The sequence below is a fragment of the Balaenoptera ricei genome, chromosome 13 (genome assembly GCF_028023285.1).
Source record: "Balaenoptera ricei isolate mBalRic1 chromosome 13, mBalRic1.hap2, whole genome shotgun sequence".
In the NCBI taxonomy this organism is placed as follows: Eukaryota; Metazoa; Chordata; class Mammalia; order Artiodactyla; family Balaenopteridae; genus Balaenoptera; species Balaenoptera ricei.
The window spans coordinates 14154437-14178127 of NC_082651.1; the positions used below are offsets into that span (position 1 = coordinate 14154437).

General features: G+C 39.8%; 1 protein-coding gene across 2 annotated transcripts in view; it reads left to right on the top strand.

The window, feature by feature from the left end:
- EIF2AK3 (eukaryotic translation initiation factor 2 alpha kinase 3) overlaps positions 1–23691 on the top strand; it is a 70203-nt gene that overhangs the window by 13900 nt on the left and 32612 nt on the right. Inside the window, exons 2-4 of one of the 2 annotated variants that reach the window (XM_059942842.1) lie at positions 560–689; positions 20482–20676; positions 22757–22890. In XM_059942842.1, coding sequence (XP_059798825.1) covers positions 560–689; positions 20482–20676; positions 22757–22890 — 459 coding nt within the window. Of the gene's footprint in view, positions 1–559; positions 690–2432; positions 2492–20481; positions 20677–22756; positions 22891–23691 lie in introns of those variants that run through there. The other variant, XM_059942844.1, reaches the window with a different exon arrangement.

A 23691-nucleotide genomic window follows, 5' to 3' on the forward strand; every position in this document is an offset into this window, starting at 1 on the left:
GGTCAGTAGACAATTATTAGGAGGAGTAATGGATGGAATGACCTGATCCTGAGGATTTTTAGAGAGGAGAGAAAAAAAATAGTTCAGAAATGGTAGCGAGGCGCGAGGAGTACGCCTACACCATCACTGGGCCTGGTAAGGGTTATGGAGAAGAAAATTCTCATAGCTTCTGAAGCAGCGTCCTCAGGGAGAGCCAGGTTTCTGTCAGAGCAAGAAGGTAAGTGAACGTTCAGGGGACGCTGTTTCAGGGCGAAGGCTTTAGGAGTTGGGGAAATGGAAGAGGACAGAGCAGGGCGTGTCGAATTCCATGTGGGGATTAGAGTGTGGGAAGGAGGGGTGACCTCGGAGTCTGGGGCTTTTCATAAGTGGAACAAACCCATAAAGGGCATAGTGCAGTTGTCCTGGAGGGCTCAAGACAGAGAGTGGTGGAAAGACTACAAGTGTCGTGAGGAGGTGCCCCCCCAGCTTACAGATAGAGGCCTGGGGAGAGGCTGGTTCCTTTTGAGTGTATGTCTTCGATATCTTTTTAACTCTGTCCTATGAATCTTTAAATTTACAGATCCTTAGTGATTATCAGCACTTTAGATGGCCGAATTGCTGCCTTGGATCCTGAGAACCATGGTAAAAAGCAGTGGGATTTGGACGTGGGATCTGGTTCCTTGGTGTCATCCAGCCTTAGCAAACCGGAGGTAAGAATTTTCTGTTATATGTTGACTGGAAAACTTAGTTAAAATCATCAATTGCTGCTATTAGTAGTAGGTATTTGCTTAGAGAGCTGTGGCTCAGGGTCCAATTGCCTAAGTGTAGCGCATGTCTGTCTCTGACAAGCTGTGTCCCCTTGGGGCATTTACTTAGCTTTTCTATTCCTCAGTTTCCCTCCTGTAAAATGAGGTGGGTAATGTCACCTACTTCTTAGGATTGTTTCGGGCATTGAATGAGTTAATGATATAAATGAGTAATTGAGGATACTATCTGCTGTATCAGTAAATCTCATTATCTGAGCTGTAACATGATCATAACTTCTTCCTATTATCAACCTCCTCCTCCTCATCATCACAGGGTCCCTAGAAATAATAAAACAAATATAAATAACTGTGTTTTAATAGTTAGGAATGCATGCTGCAAAATCCCATAAATTATTCACTACATTTTCCCTCAGTTGTAAATCCTAATTGTAAACATAATTCATCTGAAGTTTTCTTGGAGTGTAATTTTAGACAAGATGGATTATTTGCAAAAAAAGAGACCTTGCTTCCAAAACTACTCTGGCATATGACTCCAAAACTTGGGCAGGTGACTTAGCCCCTCAGAGCTTTAGTGTCACCATCAATAAAGTAAGGACACTGCCCACCTTGATGAGGGGCAGGTTGGGGGCTGTGTTTATTTATTTTTTTAAATTAATTAATTAAGTTATTTATTTTTGGCTGCGTTGGGTCTTCGTTGCTGCGCACAGGCTTTCTCTAGTTGCAGAGAGCGGGGACTGCTCTTCGCTGCAGTGCACAGGCTTCTCATTGCAGTGGCCTCTCTTTGTTGTGGAGCACGGGCTCTAGGCATGCGGGCCCTAGAGCGCAGGCTCAGTAGTTGTGGCGCACGGGCCTAGTTGCTCCGCGGCATGTGGGATCTTCCCGGACCAGGGATCGAACCTGTGTACCCTGCATTGGCAGGCGGATTCTTAACCACTGCGCCACCAGGGAAGCCCAGGGCTGTGTTTAAATGAGGGAAGTCTAGACTCCCCTCATTTAAATACAGCCCCCAACCTGACCTTTTGTCTAGACTCTGATAGATTAAATCTCTCTCCTTTTCTGGAGCTTTACCCTCTTGTTTAAATCATTTAAAATAAGTCCGTCTTTTGAGTTATGACTGCTGACATGGAAGCAGTCACCTGTTTTCCAGAATACCTTCAGCCTTCTACCTTGTCCCTATGGGATACTCCCTAGGGTACTCTTTTTTTTTTCCCTTTCATCATCAGTCTTTCCCTTTCAAAAAGCTTCTTAGCTGGTATCAAGTTTGGAAAAGACAAAACCTAACATGAAGGGCTTGAGAATGACCTGATTAGTGGCGATGGAATTTTCTGATGGGAAAACTGCTCCCAGTGACCCCGCTGCTGTCTAGAAAACCCAGCCTGGATTCCTTTCTGGGGCACCCGGGCAGGTACTTAGGGCGATGGCGCTGCCCAGCCTCCACACTCGCTGTGTGCTAAGCCTTGACTAGACTTTCCGAGTGCCTGTTGCTTACCGGACAGTGTACCGGAAACATCTGTTGAGAATCGTGAACTTGTGAATTATTAATATAAATAACACTTTGGTCGTAAATTGCCTGAAAAAGTTTGAATTGGATGTCATAGTCAAATGAATTACTACTCAGACCTGAATATTCATTTATTTGTGTCCTCCTGAGATTATGCTTGGGTATGCACATTTTGCTTTATTTTCAGACTAGACATGAAAGGTGATGAGCAAAATCAGAAGATTGTAAGCTGTTTACATCTGAGGTAATATTATAGTGTGTTGTAGTGGTGCAAAGCATGTGTGTTTCTATACACTAAAATATGCACACTCACAAAAACATAAATTGCGTGATATGACAAAGAGTCGTAATAACCTGAGTGCCATTGAGCGTGTTTAAATTATAAGCAGCTAGTCGAGCTTGAAGATTTTCTTACAATAGCAATTATATTAGCTGTTTTTTAAACTACAGTTCAATATTCTCACCATCCCCAGTCCTTACCATTTTCTGTGGTTTGTTAGGGCTCTCTTGTTTTAAGTGTCCTCCTTCCCACTCACCCCCAACCCTTGATCCTTTGGGTAGAATGCTTTGAAATATTGAATTGCAAGCATATTTTAAAAGTTTGTGTCACCTTTACACAATAAATGAAAAGCTCACTGACCACTTTCCATTTCAGAAAAAGAATTCTGAGACCTCTTTGCATTATCTCGGTTTTTTTTGTTTTGTTTTGTTTTGTTTATATATAAATTTATTTTATCTATTTATTTTGGCCGCTTTTGTTCTTTGTTGTGGTGCACGGGCTTCTCATTGCGGTGGCTTCTCTTACAGAGCATGGGCTGTAGGCGCGCAGGCTTCAGTAGTTGTGGCTCGCGGGCTCTAGAGTGCAGGCTCAGTAGTTGTGGCTCGCGGGGTTGGTTGCCCAGCGGCATGTGGGATTTTCCTGGACCAGGGCTTGAACCCGTGTCCCTTGCATTGGCAGGCAGATTCTTAACCACTGCGCCACCAGGGAAGCCCCTATGTAGGTTTTAATTTCCTACTTTACACACAAAAAAATTTACTAGATCACTACTGCCCCAAGTTCTTGGGACCATTTCTTGAGACTGTGTGTTTACTGTGTAGATATGCTAATGACAGCATTGTTCCCAGAGCTGTAATATACACAGTGTACTTTACACACACTGTAATCCTCACAGCCATCCTCCTGAGGTTGATATGCTGGTGTCATTTTACAGAAGAGGAATACGAAGCTCAGAGAAGTTATTTGCTTGAAGTCACAGACCGACTAGATGGTAGAGCTGGGATTAAACCAGGCTTGCCTGACTGTACTCCACTCCACCTGCTCTGGAGCCCTTTCTGCATCTTGTATGTTCCTCCCGTTTACAACTCAGGCTGTTCATCCAGTACAGTGAATCTCAAACTTTATGGTTTCAGGACTCTTTACATTCTTAAAAATTAAGAAGAGATCCAAAGAGCTTTCTTCCCCATGGGTTATATCTATCTAAACTTAAGCCATATTAAAAATTAAAACAGAAATTTTAAAAACACTTATTATTAGATTATTTTTAAGAATGAACCCCGTTGCATTGCACGTAGCATAAATAATACATTTTTATGGAGAATAAGTGGGGACTTCCCTGGCGGTCCAGTGGTTAAGAATTCACCTTCCAGTGCAGGAAGTGTGGGTTCGATCTCTGGTCAGGGAGCTAAGATCCCACATGCCTTGGGGCCAGAAAACCAGAACGGAAGCAATATTGTAACAAATTCAATGAAGACTTGAAAAATGGTCCACATCAAAAAATCTTTAGGAAAAAAAAAAAAGAAAAAGTGTATTCCCCCAAAAAATAATTTAATGAGAAAAGTGGCATTGTTTTATATTTTTGCAAATCTCTTTAATTTCCAGTTTAATAGAAGACAACTTGATTTTCCTGTATGCTTCTGCATTCGATATGTTGCATTGTTGTTTTGGTTGAACTGTATGAAGAATAAAATGCATATGTAGGTGGAGAAAGGGAGTATTTTAGTAGCCTTTTCAGTTGATTGTGATCATTCTTTTTTGGTTCTACACGAGAACAAGTGGAAGTTTCTGAAAGGTTAGTTGCACCGTGGAATCTGAAACCATATCAATGAACAGTTGTACTCTGTACCAGTAACATCCATTGGTCTGTCTTGCCTTTTACTCGTGCGTGATTTTCTAACATCATTTGGAAAATATTGATTCATTGAGTTACACAGATCTTCCAAATGTTGACATATTTCCTTATAGAATATTTTGTAAACTCAAATTTTTTGCTGTCACCACTGATCTCATCAGAAAAGTCTTCCAGTACTGGGAAGCTGTCAAGCTCACATGGGTAGATACAGCTATTCCAAAATTCTAATTTTCGCTTGAAAACTTGGATTTTATCATTAACACAGTCAGTTGTTTTCCTTGAAGTGAGAGGTTCACTTTATTTTTGAGAAAACGTCTGCCGAATACCCAAGTCTCATCACTGTAGCTTTTCTCTCAATTTTTCAAGTAAAAATGGAGCTTTGTGAGCAGTGCCGCTAGTTTCAGCTCAAAACTCAGTCACACAAGTGCTTTTCCTCAAAACATGCTTCCGTTCATGGCAGAAGTCCTTAATGCACACCTCCTGGTTAGTCGGGCAGAATAGTAAAAAGATACGTACTCAGGTCACAATTTAATGAAATTAATTTTTACTGTTTCATCAGAACATTCTCGAGTGAAACTTTTTTCTTCTTTTTTTTGCTGTGAGTGTGTGACTGTGAAGATGCCAGGACTATGAGTTTGGTACCTTATTCATGCTTTAGTCACCGTTGCTTTTATACCATCAATGCAAATAGCACCCCAGGGAAAGGCAAATAGCACCTTCTTATGAAAACCATTTGACCCTCTGCACCTCAAACAGAGTCCACAGACCACATTTTGAGAACGACTGATCTAGTATATAATAGAAATATCACCATTATGAGAGTATTCGTAAGGTTATAAACATTAACAAGGAGAGAGGACTGTATTTCGAGCTTGGGTCACCTGTTACTCAGCAAGGTGTGTATCACTCAGTATCTAGAAGTTATGTTCGGAAGCTGGACAAAACACCACCAAAAGAGGAACAAAAACTGCTATTTGAAATGCCCCGGATTGGATGCAATAATACCCTTCTAAATGCATCTGATAGACAATTTTATGACGGTCCCTAACTTTTTGGGAGAAACAGTTAATTTTCTCTGTCTGAAGCTCAGCGTTTGCTAGGACAGGTAGTGTGCAGAGGAGAGCTGGGTACAGCAGGCAGGAACTGGTGGGGAGATGTAACAGGAGCCACCCAGGTGACAAGTGGAGGCTCCGTTTGGAGACTCCTCTATTAGAATGTCAGTTTCTCCACCCTTTCATCAAGAGTAGTACAAAGATGAAACCAATTAAACCCAGAAGGCCAGGGAAGATGTATTCTCTGTGCAGTGATGCTTAAAGTGACTTATCTAATGAGAAGCTGAAGGCTAAAGGATTTGATAGACTGTATAATAATTTTTAAGTTATTAATGATAGAGGAATTGGTTATGGATCACGTGTACTTTTGCTAGAATAATAAAGTAAAAGCATCACAGGAACTTTGTAGGCCGTGTGGTGTGGAGGAGGCACTGGGATTCAGAGGCTTCAGTTCTAGTCATGGTGCTGCTGTTAACTGGCTGTGTGACCCGGCTAATTATTCCAGTAGAGCTTTAATTTCCTTCTCTGTAAACTTATGAATTGAACTAAACTTCTTCTCCTTGTTTTTTAAAATTTTTTGGCTGCGCTGTGCAGCATGTGGGATCTTAGTGCCTTGACCAGGGATCGAACCCACGCCCCTTGCAGCGGAAGTGCGGAGTTTTAATCACTGGACCACCAGGGACTAAATTTCTAAAGATTGTCCTTAACTTCAGGACTCAGGTACCATCAAATACATGAAACACTCATATAAATTATCTAGAGGAATTTTTTAACTTCCCCTTTTACTACATTTAAGGATTCTTTTAAAAATGGCACAAATTCATTACCATTAGGTACATATCTCATTGCCTCTCAGCCTGCTTTCATGATGTCCTTAACCTTTTCTGATCAAAAAGCATATAAAATAGTTTATTGTGTTGCTTTAGTCATGTTTTGATTATGTTAAGGAAAAAATAAGTTCCCAGAGGATAAGAGAGATTGACAGTTCCATTAAAAGCAAGTGTTTCACATTATTTTTAGAATGCATTGTATGCTGCAGGAAGGTTGAGGTGCCATGGGACACAGATCTGACTTGCCACTCTTTCCTCTTGACTAGGTATTTATAAGCTTCCTCAAAAGAATACTGATATAAACCAAGCTAAAACAGTGTGTGTGTGTGTGTGTGTGTGTTAGAATAAATGATGAACCTAAGGTTTACTCTGTTACCTTTAACATGTGCCCCTAGGTTCTAAATCTGATACTTTTGATCGTAGCTAAGAATTTTGTTTTTAATTTTCAGAAGGACCACCTGAGGTAAAATCTGATTTGCTTTCCACTGTTAATTTATATGCAGATTCAACCTTGAAAAAGCACTAAGGAGATTTGGCAGTGGTTCCTCATTGATTGTCTTAAAATTCTGTTTTGTGACATATTAGCATAGGTTTTCTTTGGGGTCTCTGGGTGGCATTTGGATCACAGTTCACCAAATCTAAGTAGACATAATATCCTTGAACTGTCTACTTCTTTGTGTCTTGGAACACATTTATAAACACGAAGACCTTCTTCCTTATCTGTGTTTAGAATGCATATTATAATTGTGTATATATAACTAGTCTGTCCTTAGACAATACCTTACCTTTTCTTTATTTAGAGATACCATATTTGTTTTTTTTGTTTCAGTTTTCTGTTAAAATGTCCTTTTTTTTTTTTTTTTTTTTTTCCTCTTAAAAAGAACAAACAACTCTCTCATAAGTCTATAGTTAGAGTTTGGGGTTTTGTTTTATTTTATTTTAGGCATGTTTCTCCCCAAGGGACACACCGCCTTTCTGTTTCAGGCAGGTGCAGAAACAGACAACTATGAAAGCTGAAGCTTTCCAGCCTGCGCACTGCAGAGTCAGCCTGCAGTCACGAAGAAGGGCCTTCATAGGTTGGGGGGGATCTTTTGGAAAGAGTACATTTTTAACGGCTACTTGATTTGTTCACCAAGGGTCCATTAGTAGACCATTTTGAGTATTGCTTTATTAAAAGAGGATCTGTAATCTGTTTTATAGATAGTCTAATTTATACTGAAAGATGTCTGGTCATTTGGCAGTTTTTCATTTGTACATAAACTAGCACAATTTGAGCCTTAGATGAACACCGTCTAAGATGGTGGTTTATTTGGAAAAGTCACTGTCAATCACGGAGCAAGCCAATATTTAAATAATTGCTTAGGTTAATTGCTTTTCTTTTAATTATAGAAATGAAACAGTTTTTTGTTTTAATTTTGTTTTATTAATCCCTTAGCATGGCTGAAAACAGTGCTGTGAACTAAATCGATTTATTCCAGCACGCGTGTTGCCAAGTGAGAAATTGGTTTGACTCTGTTTTGTAGGAAATTGACTTCTCGTGCACATTATTTATCTCCTTTATGAATGTACAGTAATCTAAGTGAAGGCAAAGATAGGTACTTAAATCTGTATTTTTCACCGTGAATGCAAAAAGTATACTTCAAAAGTTAACCTGGTAGTTTTCCTTGAGGTATTTTGTTTTGTAGGTTGACTATAGGTTAAGGAAAGAAAGAATGAAATAATAATTATCTACTTGGTATCTCACTGCTCTTGGTCAATAATTCAAAATCTTTGATGATCATAAATACCAACTCACTTCAGGATTTCTTTTTTCTTTTGCATTTCCTTTCTTTTTTTTTTTTTAACCTACATTTCCTTTTAAGCATATCACATGGGATGCCTTCTTCGACTAATATCCAGATCTACTGAAAGATCTCATAATCCCTCATGTTTAGATCACGTAACTACTTGTTAACCATGATGCCTCCTCCTTAGTCTTTGAGGTATGATTTCTGGGAACATTTTACTTTCAGCAGATAAGCTTCCTTTACTTTCCCCGTCATGGTAATTTCAATGTTTTCCTTGAAATTTAGGGAAATGTTTAAAAAATTGTTTCCTCAACACAACAATGTTGGAACATCTTTTTTTTTTTTTTTCTCTCATAAAGTCACAAATAGTCAATTTTGTCAACTAGTAGTCTGGTCAGTTGCTCATTTTAGTTTATTAAGAGTTACCATTTTGTGTTCGATATATAGTGTAACATTTTTGAAGAATTAAAATATACAAAAGTATGCCTGTTAACTTCTCTTTAATATTGTTTATCTTTTTGGTCAATAAAGTACTTTATGAACCTTCAGAACCTCTATATTCAAAGGAGAATTTTAGGGCTGATAGAGATTTCTGGCGAGTCAAAGACTGGTCACAGTTTGATGTATTTAATTCTTATATCGAACTCATCTTTATATAGTTTTAAGACTTTGTTTTTAGATGGGTGTTGTGAATTCAGGATTGGGAAAGAGATACAGTTGGCTCTCGGACAACGTTGGGGATAGGGGTGCCAACCCTTCATGCAGTGGAAGATCCTACATAACTTCTCCGTGGGCCTCTGTATCCACGGTTCCATGTTCGCAAATTCAACCATGGATCGTGGAGTACTGGAGTATGTATTTAGTGACAAAAATTCACTTGTAAGTGGATTCATGCAGTGCAAATGCACATTCAAGGGCCAACTGTTATTGACTTGGCATAATTAAGCTTTCTGCTCTCTCCTTGAATTTACTTTTGGAGCGACTATTTGAATTCTAAAAGCTTTTTTGCAATATGTGAAGTGTAGTGTTAACGAACCATAGTCATTTCTGAAGTTTCCTTATGGAGACTAAAAGAAGGCTCATGATGAATTTATAGATAGTCAGATTAAGAGTTTGTATTTTCGTTTTTAACTTTTTTCTTTAACAAGTATATGTATATATGCACTCACACACGAATTACCTTAGAGGTTCAAAATAGCAGCCCTGGATCATTACATCTACTTAACAAGTATTGCTTGACTAGCACTTTATAGTTTGCAAAGTGACATCAAATCCATTCTTATTTATTCCTTAACATAGCCTTATAAAATACTCTTATTAACCCCCATTTTCCAGATGAGAAAATTGGGGCTCAAAATGGTTCAGAGGTTTGTCTGATGTAGTAAAGCAGAGACTCAACCCTAGATCCTTGTGCTTATTTCTTGCCCCCTTTCCAATATTTCATGCCTTTTGAAATACCTCAATACTTACCGATGTGTTTGCATTTTCTGTTCTAATAATTCTTAATGTGCTTTATCAGGAATAATCACTCAAAGACCTCATATAGAGAGCAGACTTAGCATGGCGCTCAGCACATTGTGAGCACTTAACTGCTTCTTTTCTAAACTTAGTTTTTAAATTTATTTATTTACTTACGGCTGTGTTGCGTCTTCGTTTCTGTGCGAGGGCTTTCTCTAGTTGCGGCGAGCGGGGGCCACTCTTCATCGCGGTGCGCGGGCCCCCCACTATCGGGGCCTCTCTTGTTGCGGAGCACAGGCTCCAGCCGCGCAGGCTCAGCAGTTGTGGCTCACGGGCCCAGTTGCTCCGCGGCATGTGGGATCTTCCCAGACCAGGGCTCGAACCCGTGTTCCCTGCATTGGCAGGCAGATTCTCAACCACTGCGCCACCAGGGAAGCCCTTAACTGCTTCTTAACCCTAGTGGGAGACTCAAAGGTACTTGAACTTAACACATCCAAAACTGAACTGGTCTTTAAGGGGGCAGGGGATCCTGCAGGGCAGTGCGCTGGGGTACGGCAATGCCCAGGACAGATGAGATCCTTGCCATCATGGAACTTACATGACACTATGTGGGGCCAGATGGGGAGCCAGATACGAAATGATTATAGTGTCAGTATCATGATTGAGTTGTGGTAACTGTCACAAGGACGGGTAGAACTAAGAGAGACTTAGCAAGGATACCTGACCTCCCAAGCTGGGAAGTCAGAGAAGGCTTCTCAGAAGAAATTATGTTTATTACGGCTGAGATCCTATGAGGAGAAAGAGCTGCAAGAAATGGGTAGAGAGGCTGGGAAGGACTGCTCTGGGAGAGGAAACAGCTGGCATCAAGGCCTTGCAGCAGGAATGATCAGTCTGGAAGAAAGCAGGTGAATCCCTGAAATCCTACTGAAATCAGTCTCTCCTGTACTCTACTGACTACTGACGACATATATAGGCAGTCTCTACTGACCGTAGAGAATGGACTGGGAGAGGAAGAAGAGCAGAAGCGGGGAGACTAGTTAAGAGGCCAGTCTAGTACAGATGGGGATGATAAGGTGACCGAGGAAGTGAGTGAAGTAAAGTGACGGATTGAAGAGAACCCGAGGGCCCGGGTTCAATCCCTGGTCAGGGAACTACGATCCCACAAGCCGCTGGTGCGGCCAAAAAAATATAAATAAATAAAAGTGTCCTCCGAGACTGCTCCCCGGCCCCTTTAAAAAAAAGAAAAAAAGAAAAGGAACAGGTGTAGAGAGGGAGAACATGAATTTGTTTAGATGCAGTGAGTGCCGAGTGACCTTGAGTGCACTCCAAGCAGAGATGTTAAGAAAGCCTGTGCATATGTGGGTCTGGTGCTCTCAGAGGAAAAGTCTGGACTGAAGAGAAAAGTTAGAAGTGTTAGTGTCCTGGGAACTGAGAGGAGCAATCACCGGGAAGGAGAGTAGGGTGAGAAGATGACCTCCAACCAAACTTTCAGAATCCCTAACATTTAAAAAAAAATTTTTAGAGGGATATTTATTTATTTATCTATCTATCTATCTGTCTATTTATTTATTTATGGCTGCGTTGGTTCTTGACTGCCGCGCGGGCTTTCTCTAGTTGTGGTGAGCGGGGGCTCCTCTTCGTTGCGGTGCGCGGGCTTCTCATTGCGGTGGCTTCTCTTGTCGCAGAGCACAGGCTTCAGTAGTTGTGGCGCACGGGCTTAGTTGCTCCGCGGCATGTGGGATCTTCCCGGACCAGGGCTCGAACCCATGTCTCCTGCATTGGCAGGCGGATTCTTGACCACTGCGCCACCAGGGACGTCCCTCCCTAACATTTTAAAATTCAGGTAGAGAGTGATGAGTCAGAGAGAAGAAAGGGTTTCAAGGAGAGATTGGCTTTAGTAGGATTTTAGGGATTTTCCTGCTTTCTTCCACATTTCCCCAATGGTTAGTTGGTGTGAATTCTTTATAAATATTTTCTAAATATAGATACTTAACAATGCAGATGCCTCATTCAGAGAACCCTGTGATTCATCAAAGTCTCATTGAAAGTCTTACAGCAAAAGAAAATGTTAAAAACCCTTTCTGTTTTGACTCTGGAAGGATTGAGGGGGACAGGGGAAGGAGTGAGGAAAGCAGGAGGCCTGTGGATCCCCAGAGTGGTAGAAACATTCATTAGTAGTTTAGGGACCAGAGACATACCTTTTCAAAAAGCTGTGGAGAGTGCTTTTGAGGATCCAGTGCAGTAAGTTAATTTGAGGAATTTTGTAAAAGAGTAGGGTGTTAGTTTTTGTCCAAGGTCACATTAGTGAGTGGCTGGTGGAGTCAGGGACCCAGGGATGGGGCTGGATGAGCCGCGGTCACCTCCCCGTGGACACGTTTCCATTTCATAAGTTGGATGCCTGCTGTTGCCTCGCCCTACCTCGGTTTCCAAAACAGCTAGCATGGCAAGGAAAGTAATTGTTCTGGGCAAAGGGGATTTCCAGGTACCAAAAAAAGTCAACAATGTAACACTTTCAGTGAACTGTTTTTCATGTATTTTACATCTTCCCAATCTTGGTGACTTTTATCTTTTAACTAATTCCTTGAGGTCATCATTGGAAGCATCATTTGTTGTATTATACCAGAGATGCTTGGAGTTCCTGAGGTAGGACGGAGAAAGGGTGTCCCTTTCATGAAGACTCTAGAGTAGTTGGTTTTTTTCCATCCTTTTCCCAGATAGTCTGTGTCCATTTTTCCTTACCTCTGTCTCATGAATCTGCATCTTTCCACATGCTTTTTCACCCTGTTTCTTCCCCCTTCCTCCCTTTTAACTCTTACTGCTGCTTAGCTTGTACTTGGGACTTGGCTTTTATAACTGTCAGGGCCAGTGTGATCCTTTTCCCTCTCTCTTGGTTAGGGTACACACTGGATACAACTTTGTGGATTTGAAAGTGTTTAATGTGAGTCACTACTTGAGAAAACGCTAGTGTATACAAATCCAGCTTCCAAAGCCGAATGAGGAAAGTTCTTCTTTATAGAAAAATTCTAGCTAATAAATGTGGAAAGAATGATAGAATTAGAAGTCATTATTTTATTGAAGTAGTAGATCATCAATTGATACTAAAATGGTGAAAAGTTGGTGGGACACTTTAAAATGGAGGGATCAGCCTGACCCCCTTGAATCCACTGATTAATAGTAACAAATACGACAACTCAGGGGTTGGCAACCTTTTTCTGTAAAGGGCTAGATAGTAAATATCTTGGGCTTTGCGGGCCATACGGTCTCTGTAGTTGTAGTGGGAAAGCAGTCATAGACAATACAGAAATGAATAAGCATACCTGTGTTCCAATAAAACTTTGCTTACAGAAACACGCACTGGGTCAGATTTGGCCCGTGAGCTGTCGTTTGCTGACCTCTGTTACAATAGGAAGTATATAGCACCACCTGTGAAGTAGTCTTGTCCAAAAAAATCAAACCTGCATCAGATCAAAGCTCCAGTTCTAATTACACTTTTCTAGGAAATACCGGGAATAAAGGAACAAGTTAAGTGACATGCAAAATCCAAACTGTGGGACATTCTGTAGGGTGAATAATCTGGTTTCTCAAGTAAATCAATGCATGGAAAAAGGAGCGAAAGGGGCCCTTATAGGGGAAAAAAAGAATCAAATATAATACGTGGAGTTTAAATTCCTTGTTGAAGCAAACCAATTATATAGTATGTCTTGCAATATCAGGGAAATTTGAATATTAGATGATTTTAAGGAATTACTCTTAATTCTGTTAGACGTAACATTGGCATGGTAGTTACTTCTCAGCAATGAATACTGAAGTATGTATAGGTGAAATGACATGATGCCTGTGACTGACTTTAAAATACTCTCATTAACAAATATATGTAGTGGATGGGTGGAGAGTCGCAAAATGTCGATGATTGTTGAAACTGGGTGACAGATACACAGGGGTTTATTATATTCATCTCTTTACATTTTATGTTTCAAAACTTTCGTATTAAGTTAAAATAAAGTTGAATATACCCCCAAAAGTGTATGTGTTGATGGTGGGAGGTTGGGGATGGGTGGGTGGGGAGGTGGTTGCATAGAAAAAGAAGGAAGAACTGAATGAAAAAATATTTTTGCATATTAGAAGAATTTTTGTTTTTATTACTGGTTATATTCATTTTAGTAGTAGTACTTCCTTTATTTTCTCAGTTGAAGTTCCTTCTGCCACTTGAAAATAGAGTTCTTATCTCACATTCTGATTTCAAATAGAGTCCTTGATTACATGTGCCACTGGTGTTCATTATGCCAGTTGGAGTTTGTTCAGAAATGGTAATTGAATTACTTTACTAAACTGCTTTGTGATTGCGTGGTTAAAGACCTTGATTGGATCTTAGGTACCGAGTTTGCCAGCTGATGTGACAAACCTTTTATTTTGCAATTATTAACAGGAAAAGACAAATAGAGGAAAAAACCCCAAATAGCAAGCATTTGTATTTTTAAAATGACTGAAGTGGGAAGCAAGTCACATAATTAATTTGAAATGCAGAGCAGCAAATCAGGACAAATAGCTGCTTCCAGAGACAAATCAGTGGAATGTGAAAATGCATCACCATAACCTACATTTTTTTATACCAAGAGATTTGCAGTTGACTCTACGGGTGACTCATTCCTATGCTGGGAGGGTGAGGTAATGCTCTTCTGAGGGGTGATGTCATCTCTCTACCTGAACTGCAGGCATATATCTCTTCTTGTGGCTCTCAAGGAAAACACACCATCTGCTTTCACAGATGCAGCCTGAAAGACTTCACAACGATTGGTGCAGAGGTTAGCAGCCGTGGGTATGAGTCATAAGCAGCCAGTTAGTGAAGAGCAGCTATTTAAAAGTGAACTTTAAAATCAGAGTCCAGGAATATGACATGATTGGGTATTGAATCATAATGCTTTTTTGTTTTGCACTCTTCTTTTAAAATAAGGCCGTTTTTCTCAACATGGTCAATCACGTGAAATCTTCTTGGTTGTTTAAGCCATATTTTTAATTGCAGATAAGTTTGCTTTCTTTTACATTTGGAAGCAATGATGAATTTTAGCTCCTATCTGTTTGATGGATTTTCTGGTTTGTTTTTGTGTTGGGGGGATTGGGGGCGGTTGCACTTAGAAGCCATTGTGTTCCCTAAGGACCTGCTACTTCTTTAGGGGAAAAGAAGTTGTTTAATGGAAAAGGAAACAAGTAAAAATAAATGGTATTTGTTTACTAGAGACCCACTAACCGCTCTTCCTCTTTCTTGTAGCGACGCACACCTGCTCTCCCTATTTGTACTCAACCAGTACTACTGTTGACATTACCAGACAATACCTATTTTTTAATTTTATCACAATTTGAATTTATTGTTCTAGTAAATGGAATAGAGACTACCTAACATAATATGGACGGTAGAGAACAGTAAACACTTGATTTTCTAACTGATATGTAACTTAAAATGGGAGATCACATTGGCTAAATACTGCAATACTGTCACTGTAGGGTATATAAACTATGACCTAAATCTGTTCTTAATGACAACCTCAAGTTGGACATTCTACAAAAGATAAAAATAAAAAGTTTTAATTTTTGAAAATATAGTCTTTTGTTTGTTATTATCAAGAAATATAAGATAGCAAAGAATAAAATAGTAATGTTAAAATTCTAAGATAATATGAGGTGGTATACATATGTATGTATGGTATACATACATACTGATGTCATTTGAGAGCTTACTAAAAATCAAATGTTTTTTTAATAAAAGTAGTAGTTGGAGATCTTTAAATATCCAGAATTATGATGAGCCTTCAGTTTAATGGTCTAGCCTTCCGAGTTTAATTGCAGAGCCCCTTCAAGGCTCTTGAGTATCTTTCTTTTCTTTTTAACCTCTTATTTGGAAATAATTTCACACTACAAAAAGTTGCACACTTTTTGATATGAAAAAAACCCAACCCTTATATACCCAGATTTATCAGCTCAAAACGTGTTTGCTTTATCATTTGAGTTGTGTCTCTCTCTCTCTTATCTCCCAAACCCCCATACGTACTCTTTTTTTCTTGAAACATCCAAAGATAATTATCCATTGTAGCCCTTTACTCCTAAATGCTTCAGTGTGCATTTCCTAATAGAAATAGGAAATTTCTCTATTCTCTTACATAATCACAGTACAGTTATCAACTTCATAAATTTATATTGACACTTTACCGTCCATATTCCAGTTTCATCAGTTGACCTAAATAATGTCTTTTATAGCATTCTCCACTCCCAGTACAGCATCTAGTCTAGGGTCAGGTAATACATTTACTTGTTACATTAGCCTCTTTTAATCTGGATTTTTTTCCCCACAGACTTTATCTTGTATGACACTGACATTTTTTTTTTAACATCTTTATTGGAGTATAATTGCTTTAGAAACTAACAATGCTGTGCTAGTTTCTGCTGTATAACAAAGTGAATCAGCTATATGTATATATATATCCCCATATCCCCTCCCTCTTGAGCCTCCCTCCCACCCTCCCTATCCCACCCCTCTAGGTGGTCACAAAGCACTGAGCTGATCTCCCTGTGCTATGCGGCTGCTTCCCACTAGCTATCTATTTTACATTTGGTAGTGTATATATGGACGTTGACATTTTTGAAGAATATAGTCTCTCTGATCTTTTACTGATATTTAAAAATAATAGAACTTTCCTCATTTTGTGCTTGTCTGATGTTTCCTGGTGATTAGATCCAGGCTGTGTATGCTGGGCTCAGAATGCTGCATGGCTGATATTGCATCCTCTCTCAGGGTATCATGTCTGTCACTCATTTGATCATCCAGTCAAGGCATTGTCTGAATTCTCCACTATATAATGACTGTTTCCGTTTTGTTTTTTTTTTAGCTTTTTGTAACTAATAACCAGTCTGTGGGAAGATACTTTAAGACCGTGCAAATATCCTGCTCCTCATCAAAATTTTCACCTAGATTTAACACCATGGCTGATTTTTGCCTGATGCAGTCTTTACTGTGATGTCTGCAAGATGCTAATTTTTCCAACTCCAGTCCTCCCTTCATATTTACCAGTAGACACTTGGCATTTCATTGCAGTAAAAGCCCTCTCTTCTCCCTCATATGTTGTTTATTTTATCTATTCGTTATCAGTGCGGATGCATAAATTCCTTATTTTATTTTTCAATGTTTTATAATTCAGTACTTAATCATTCTGGTGCTTAAATTCCAGATGTGGTCAGTGACACGTTTCCGTCTTTTTTTGTCCATATCTTTACTTTCTAGACTAATAAGATGTTAAAGGCTCATCTTGAACCTACCCTGCCCCAGCCCTGGAGTCAGCCGTTTCTCTCAGGAGCCTTTGTTCTTTCGGTGGGGAATGGAATTAGATAACAAAATCTGGGCACCAGGTTTGAGTGCATTACTGTTACAGCCACTGAATAAACATAAATGTATACATGTTAGTATACCTGATAAATATTTGTTAGAGGTACAATAAACAATTTTTGAGACTGTAATGGTGTCTTAGTTTACAGTTACAGCAAAAAGTGCAGTATTAAGACTTTTGTCAGTGAACTTACGCTGCTAAAATTTTCTTGGATTTCACGGCAAAAACATAAGTGATGCTAGCTTGAAGGCCAGATGGGGTTTCAGTGGGCAGGGTTGCTACAGGAGGGTGTTCCAGGGAGAAGAAATGACATTGACAATGACATAACTGAACAATAGCAGTAAAAACATTAAATATCCTGCTTAAGTAATGACACCTGATTTCCACCCATGTGGGGAAAAGTGAAAGACAACAAGGAAAAGGTTGTTTGAGGTCACGTTTAGAGGACTTTGAATGTATGTCAGAGTTAGGATTTGGGGTCTTTAGTAAGAAGATAAGGGAGAGTTGTTGAGGATTTTTGAATAGTGTCATAACAAGCCTAACTCTGATTCAGGGATTAATCTAGAAGATATGCAGAGGTTAGATTGAGGAAATTCCCAGTTAAGAACTGTAAGGAGGCTGTAATAATAGTTCAGGCAGGAGATACGAGGATTTGAACTACAAAATGAAGGAAAGAAGTGGATTAGAGTCGTGTTTTTCAGCCTGTTTTCTAGAACCCCAGGGGTGTGGGGCAAAGCTGGGGTGGGTGAGGGGGGGAAGAATATATTAGCTGAGCATCGACGGAGAACTCTTTGTGACTGAAAAGGATCTCTTTAAAATATCCCTGTAAGTATCCCTTTAAAGAAAGGAATTCTGCTGCTTAAGGAACAAAGAAGTCCATAGAGAAATTTTGTTTAAAAAACAAATGAGGGCTTCCCTGGTGGCGCAGTGGTTGAGAGTCTGCCTGCTAATGCAGGGGACACGGGTTCGAGCCCTGGTCTGGGAAGATCCCACATGCCGCGGAGCAGCTGGGCCCGTGAGCCACAACTGCTGAGCCTGCGCGTCTGGAGTCTGTGCTCCGCAACAAGAGAGACCGCGATAGTGAGAGGCCCGCGCACCGCGATGAAGAGTGGCCCCCGCTTGCCACAACTAGAGAAAGCCCTCTCACAGAAACGAAGACCCAACACAGCCTAAATAAATAAATAAATAAATAAAGTGTAAAATTAAAAAAAAAACAAAAAAAACACTGATGGGCTCTGTATTTAAAAAAAAAAAAAAAAATCGACATTTGTCTGGAGGGTTTTAAACTCATGCTTCTTTCATAGTCTCTTTTTCCAGATTTTTGAGCCTTGACGATCAGGAAAATAATCGTGTCATTAGCTGAAATAAGTCAAGTTGTGTCTGTTTTGTTTTTTTTTTGGCGCGCTGTGTGGCTTGCGGGATCTTAGTTCCTCGACCAGGGATTGAAGCCGGGCCACCACAGTGACAGCGCCGAGTCCTAACCACTGCATCACTAGGGAATTCCCGAGTTGTGTCTATTTTGAAATGCCAGAAGGCCCGTGTCACAAAGTCATGTACTAATTTAACTCTTTCTCAAGAAACAAGATTTCCTTGGCCAAAATCTTTAGCGTCATCCTGAGCGCTTTTCTTCCGCTCATTCCATACAGGGAATCCACCATGAAGTCCTGTTGGCTTTACCTTCCAGTTATATCCCAGATCTAACCGCAGGCAGCAGCTCCACTGTAGCCCACCACCAGCACCACCATTATCATCTCCGGCCTTCTGCTTGCTCTCCCCACCTCCGTCCTTGCCTCTACAACCTGTTCCCTTTCCTCATCACAATGCACTTCCCCCTTAAGGCCTTTGCAAAGGCTGTTCCGCAGGTATCAGCAGGGGTAACGCTTGTGTTTAGATTTTGCTCAAATATTACTTTCTCAATGGGGCCTACCCTGAACTTAACCGTTACTGACAAGTCCTGTCCCCTCCCATGCACACATTTATCCATTCCCCCTTTATCTTGTTCTATTTTTTTCACTATGGCATTTAACACCTAACATACTCTGTAATTATTATTTTTTTTTTTTAAATTTACAAAGACTCTACTGAGTCAGTTTTTTTTTTGTTTTTGTTTTGTTTTGTTTTGTTTTATGGCTGTGTTGGGTCTTGTTTCTGTGCGAGGGCTTTCTCTAGTTGCGGCAAGTGGGGGCCACTCTTCATCGCGGTGCGCGGGCCTCTCACTATCGCGGCCTCTCTTGTTGCGGAGCACAGGCTCCAGACGCGCAGGCTCAGTAGTTGTGGCTCACGGGCCCAGTTGCTCCGCGGCATGTGGGATCTTCCCAGACCAGGGCTCGAACCCGTGTCCCCTGCATTGGCAGGCAGATTCTCAACCACTGCGCCACCAGGGAAGCCCCACTCTGTAATTATTTATTACCTTGTTTATTTCCCGATACCAGAGTTTGAGCTCCACAAATGGCAGGGTTTTGTTTTGTTTTGTTTTGTTTTAATTTGTTTTGCTCCCTGGTGTATCCTAAGCCACAGAATAGTCCCTAGCATGTAGTAGGCCCTCAGTTAACATTGATAGAAGAAGGAAGGGCAACCAAGAGCATGAAATCAGTAAGCTTGGTTACCAGGCTTCTGGCTCATAGCAGATCTGAGAAAGTGAATAAAAGAAAGAACGGGCTGCTGCGTAAATCAACCTGTGTTCCTTGGATCTGAACCTACGATGGTAATTGGCCTGGATAAAATTGACTTGGAAAGTGCTGCATTAAACTGTCCCTTTACTAGAAAATCGTATTATTACGTTAACATAGTAATCACTATAAGAACTCCCACAGTAACCTCTTCTTGAACTCACTTGGTCACAGAACTCTCCTTAGTAATTCCCTTATTGTTACGGAACACGCTTGGCTCGTGGCAAACAGAGTTTGAGGAAAACCAGACTGGAGGGTGCCTGTGGGTCCCAGGAGAGATGGGTGGTTCTTTTAAGTTGCTTTTGGTGGACGAACTGTGCAGTTTCGTGTGCTGCTCAGGAGGCCTGAGTACCTCAGGTCAGAGACTACGGCTCTTAGTTCCTACCTTGCAGTTCAGATCCTTTTATTAATTTATTTTTTAAGATTTATTTTATTGAAGTATAGTCGATTTACAGTGTTGTGTTCATTTCTACTGTACAGCAAATTGATTCAGTTATACATATATATATTCTTTTTCATATTCTCTTCCACTGTGGTTTATCACAGGATATTGAATATAGTTCCCTGGGCTATACAGTGGGACCTTGTTGTTTATCCATCCTATGTATACTAGTTTGCATTTGCTAATCCCAAACTCCCAAACCATTCCTCCCCACCCACTCTCCCCCTTGGCAACCACAAGTCTATTCTCTATGTCTGTGAGTCTGTTTCTGTTTCGCAGATAAGTTCATTTGGGTCGTGTTTTCGATTCCACATACAAGTGATAGTATATGATATTAGTCTTTCTCTTTCTGTCTTACTTTTCTTAGTATGCTAATCTCTAGTATGGTAGTATTTCATTCTTTTTTATGGCTGAGTAGTATTCTGTTGTTTATATGACCCACATCTTCTTTATCCATTCATAAAATCCTTTTAAAAGTTAGCTTTTTATTTTAGGTATTTGGGAATAAGATGATCATTCCTTCCCTGGATGGAGACCTCTTCCAGTGGGACCGGGACCGTGAGAGCATGGAAACAGTTCCGTTTACAGTTGAATCACTTCTTGAATCTTCTTATAAATTTGGAGATGATGTTGTCTTGGTTGGAGGAAAGTCTCTCACTACATATGGACTCAGTGCATATAGTGGAAAGGTGAGTAAAAATGTTCAGTTTGTTTGGGGAGAAATCAGAATCAATGGGAATAGAAGAGATAATTTCTTAAACTATACTATTACTGGTTGAGCTCTGTAATAATTTCCCCCTGAGGATATCATTTCTTTTGGTAAAAGAACTGTGAAGTGGAAAGGGGGAATACTATTAAGAGAAACTAAATTTATCCAAGATAACAGAATGAACAGCAGAGCCAGGAATAGCAGGGGGAAGAGAATGAATAACTGTGGTCTACTGTATGTCAGGTGCATTTTTCATGCCTTATTTTGAAATCATCACAATATTTCTAATGGTTACATTTTACAATTTTCATTTGGATAGATGAGGAACCCTCCAAAGAATAATAATAATCCTGATGATAAGAATAATTGCTACTACTTATTTATCTAGTTTGAGCCTATCATAAGAGGATCCAAGAGGCAAGTTTGTACTCATTTTACAGATGAGAAAACCAAGACTTTCAAAGGTTCAGAAACTTCCAAGGTCAGATTTGACTTAGATCTGTGTGAAGAAAAAGACATACTGTTAATGACCTAAACTTTCTCCATTATTAGCTCTTAGGTGATGATCTGCTTCTAAGATTGGGTCTTATAACTCCATTATGGGGGATAACTAATTAAAACCATGCTTTTTGCAAAGGTGAAAATCTCTTTAACCCCTTAATACGTTGATACTTGAATATTTGTATATAGACTTAAGACGAAAATAAGGAAGAATAGAAAAAAGATCTTTGACCCTCAAGTTTTTCAAACTTTAAGGATCCCTTGTCTGAGTGTTAGGCCCATAGGCCCTTTGCAAGCTTCTCTGCCCTCTCCAGCCACCTGCATGTGTATTGTATTGAGGCGGCCTTGTGATCCTTGGTTTCCTTCAGTATTCTCATCTGTTAAACAATGGGATTGAACCCCGTCACCTGGTTCTCTGATTTGATGTGCTGCTCCAAAATTCTGGTATTCTAGCAGGTATGCTTCTTTCTGTGAGGATTTTGGTCACATCATCCAAAGGATCTTCCTTTTCCTTTGAGTGAAGTTTTGAAGGAAGTACTTGAAAATACTGCAGCTGTTAGAAAAGGTTCAGATTTTTTAAAACTAAATATTTCCGTCTTATGGAAATTCTGAGGTGTTTTTAATTCACCTAGAATTTTATTAATGATATTATTACTAAAAGATCACAACTAGTTATCCATTTCTTCCATGGAAATGCTCAAAGTAAGACTCATTCCCCGAAATAAATATTCATTTGTACTTTTATGGTTCAAAATATTTCATTTTAGGAGTTGGTGGTAATCTAGCTGTTGCTTTTTTTTTCTTTTTCAGGTTATTTATTTATTTATTTTAAAAAATTTCATTACGGTACAGTTGATTTACAATGTTTTGTTAGTTTCAGGTGTACAGCAAAGTGAATCAGTTATACATACACATATATCCATCCACTCTTTTTTAGATTCTTTTCCCACATAGGCCATTACAGAGTATTGAGTGGTGTTCCCTGTGCTATACAGTATAGCTGTTGCTTCCTTTTTTTTTTTTTTTTTTTTTACAGAAACTGTGCATTTTTTATTTTATTTATGTATTTTTGGCTGCGTTGGGTCTTTGTTGCTGCGCACAGGCTTCCTCTGGTTGCGGTGAGCGGGGGCTGCTCTTTGTTGCAGTGCACGGGCTTCTCATTGTGGTGGCTTCTCTTGTTGTGGAGCACGGGCTCTAGGCACGTGGGCTTCAGTAGTTGCAGCACGCAGGCTCAGTAGTTGTGGATCGCGGGCTCTAGAGCACAGGCTCAGTAGTTGTGGCACATGGGCTTAGTTGCTCTGCGGCAAGTGGGATCTTCCCGGACCAGGGCTCGAACTCGTGTCCCCTGCATTGGCAGGTGGATTCTTAACCACTGAGCCACCAGGGAAGCCCCCTAGCTGTTGCTTCTTTTTTTTTTTTAGCTGTTGCTTCTTAATGCTTGGCTACTTTTTACACATTTCCTCACTTTCCTTTCACTTTTTATAAAACTGTTGAGTCTTTTACTGTCTCTGATCTCCTGTAACTTGTTCTCTTTACTAATTTTACATCTGTTTTTTCAGGTGAGGTACATCTGTTCAGCTTTGGGTTGTCGCCAGTGGGATAATGATGAAATGGAACAAGAAGAAGATATCCTGCTTCTGCAGCGCACCCAGAAAACCGTTAGAGCCGTCGGCCCTCGTAGTGGCAGTGAGAAGTGTGTATTCAGATAATGTTGCTGTTGATGTTTAGAAGTACAACAAGACCAGAATTCATCAGCTTTTTCTTTGTGGAGATTTTCTGAACTATTTTGTTTCCCCAAAAGCATACTACTCTTTTAAGAGAAATGAAGCCCCTAAATTTAAAACAGCTTCATGATTATTAACAGATCCTGAACTGAACTTCTCACCATGTGCTTCAGGATATGGTAACAAAGAGGAGTCCCATACAGTGACTATATATTAGCTTAGTCTTAGGTTAATGATATTTTTCATAGCAATCTCACTGATCAAAGTTCTCTGAATGCAGAAAACTCTTAAGACAAAGCTGATGTGCTTTGTTTCACTTGGGTCTGTTTGACCCTGCAGTTCTCTCTAGTAGGTAGTTTCATGGTTTGTCTGACTACCGCCTCCATTATAAAATAATATTTTAGTGTATTTTCTTAAAGTGTTAAAGTATAATTTATGTGGTCAAATACTGTTTTGTTTCCTTTTTCAAATAATGTAAATTTTTACATTTAAAGTAATGTGATTGAATTAGATATGCTGGTGGTAAATCACATGCTTGACTTTTCAAAACCTAATATTTAAATTTTAAATTGCTGCGCAGTAAAAAGAATTTGAGATCCCATCTTTATCCTTTGAAAGTGAACCAGACTTTCAGATGTTGTCTAATCTGATGCAGTATAATTCAGTTTCCTTTCCTGAAAACTTTTCTCAAATTCAGTGAAGAATGTATTTTTTCTACATTCCCTGGACTGTAGAGCTTTGCATCTGCTGGCAACCCGACCTTCTTTATC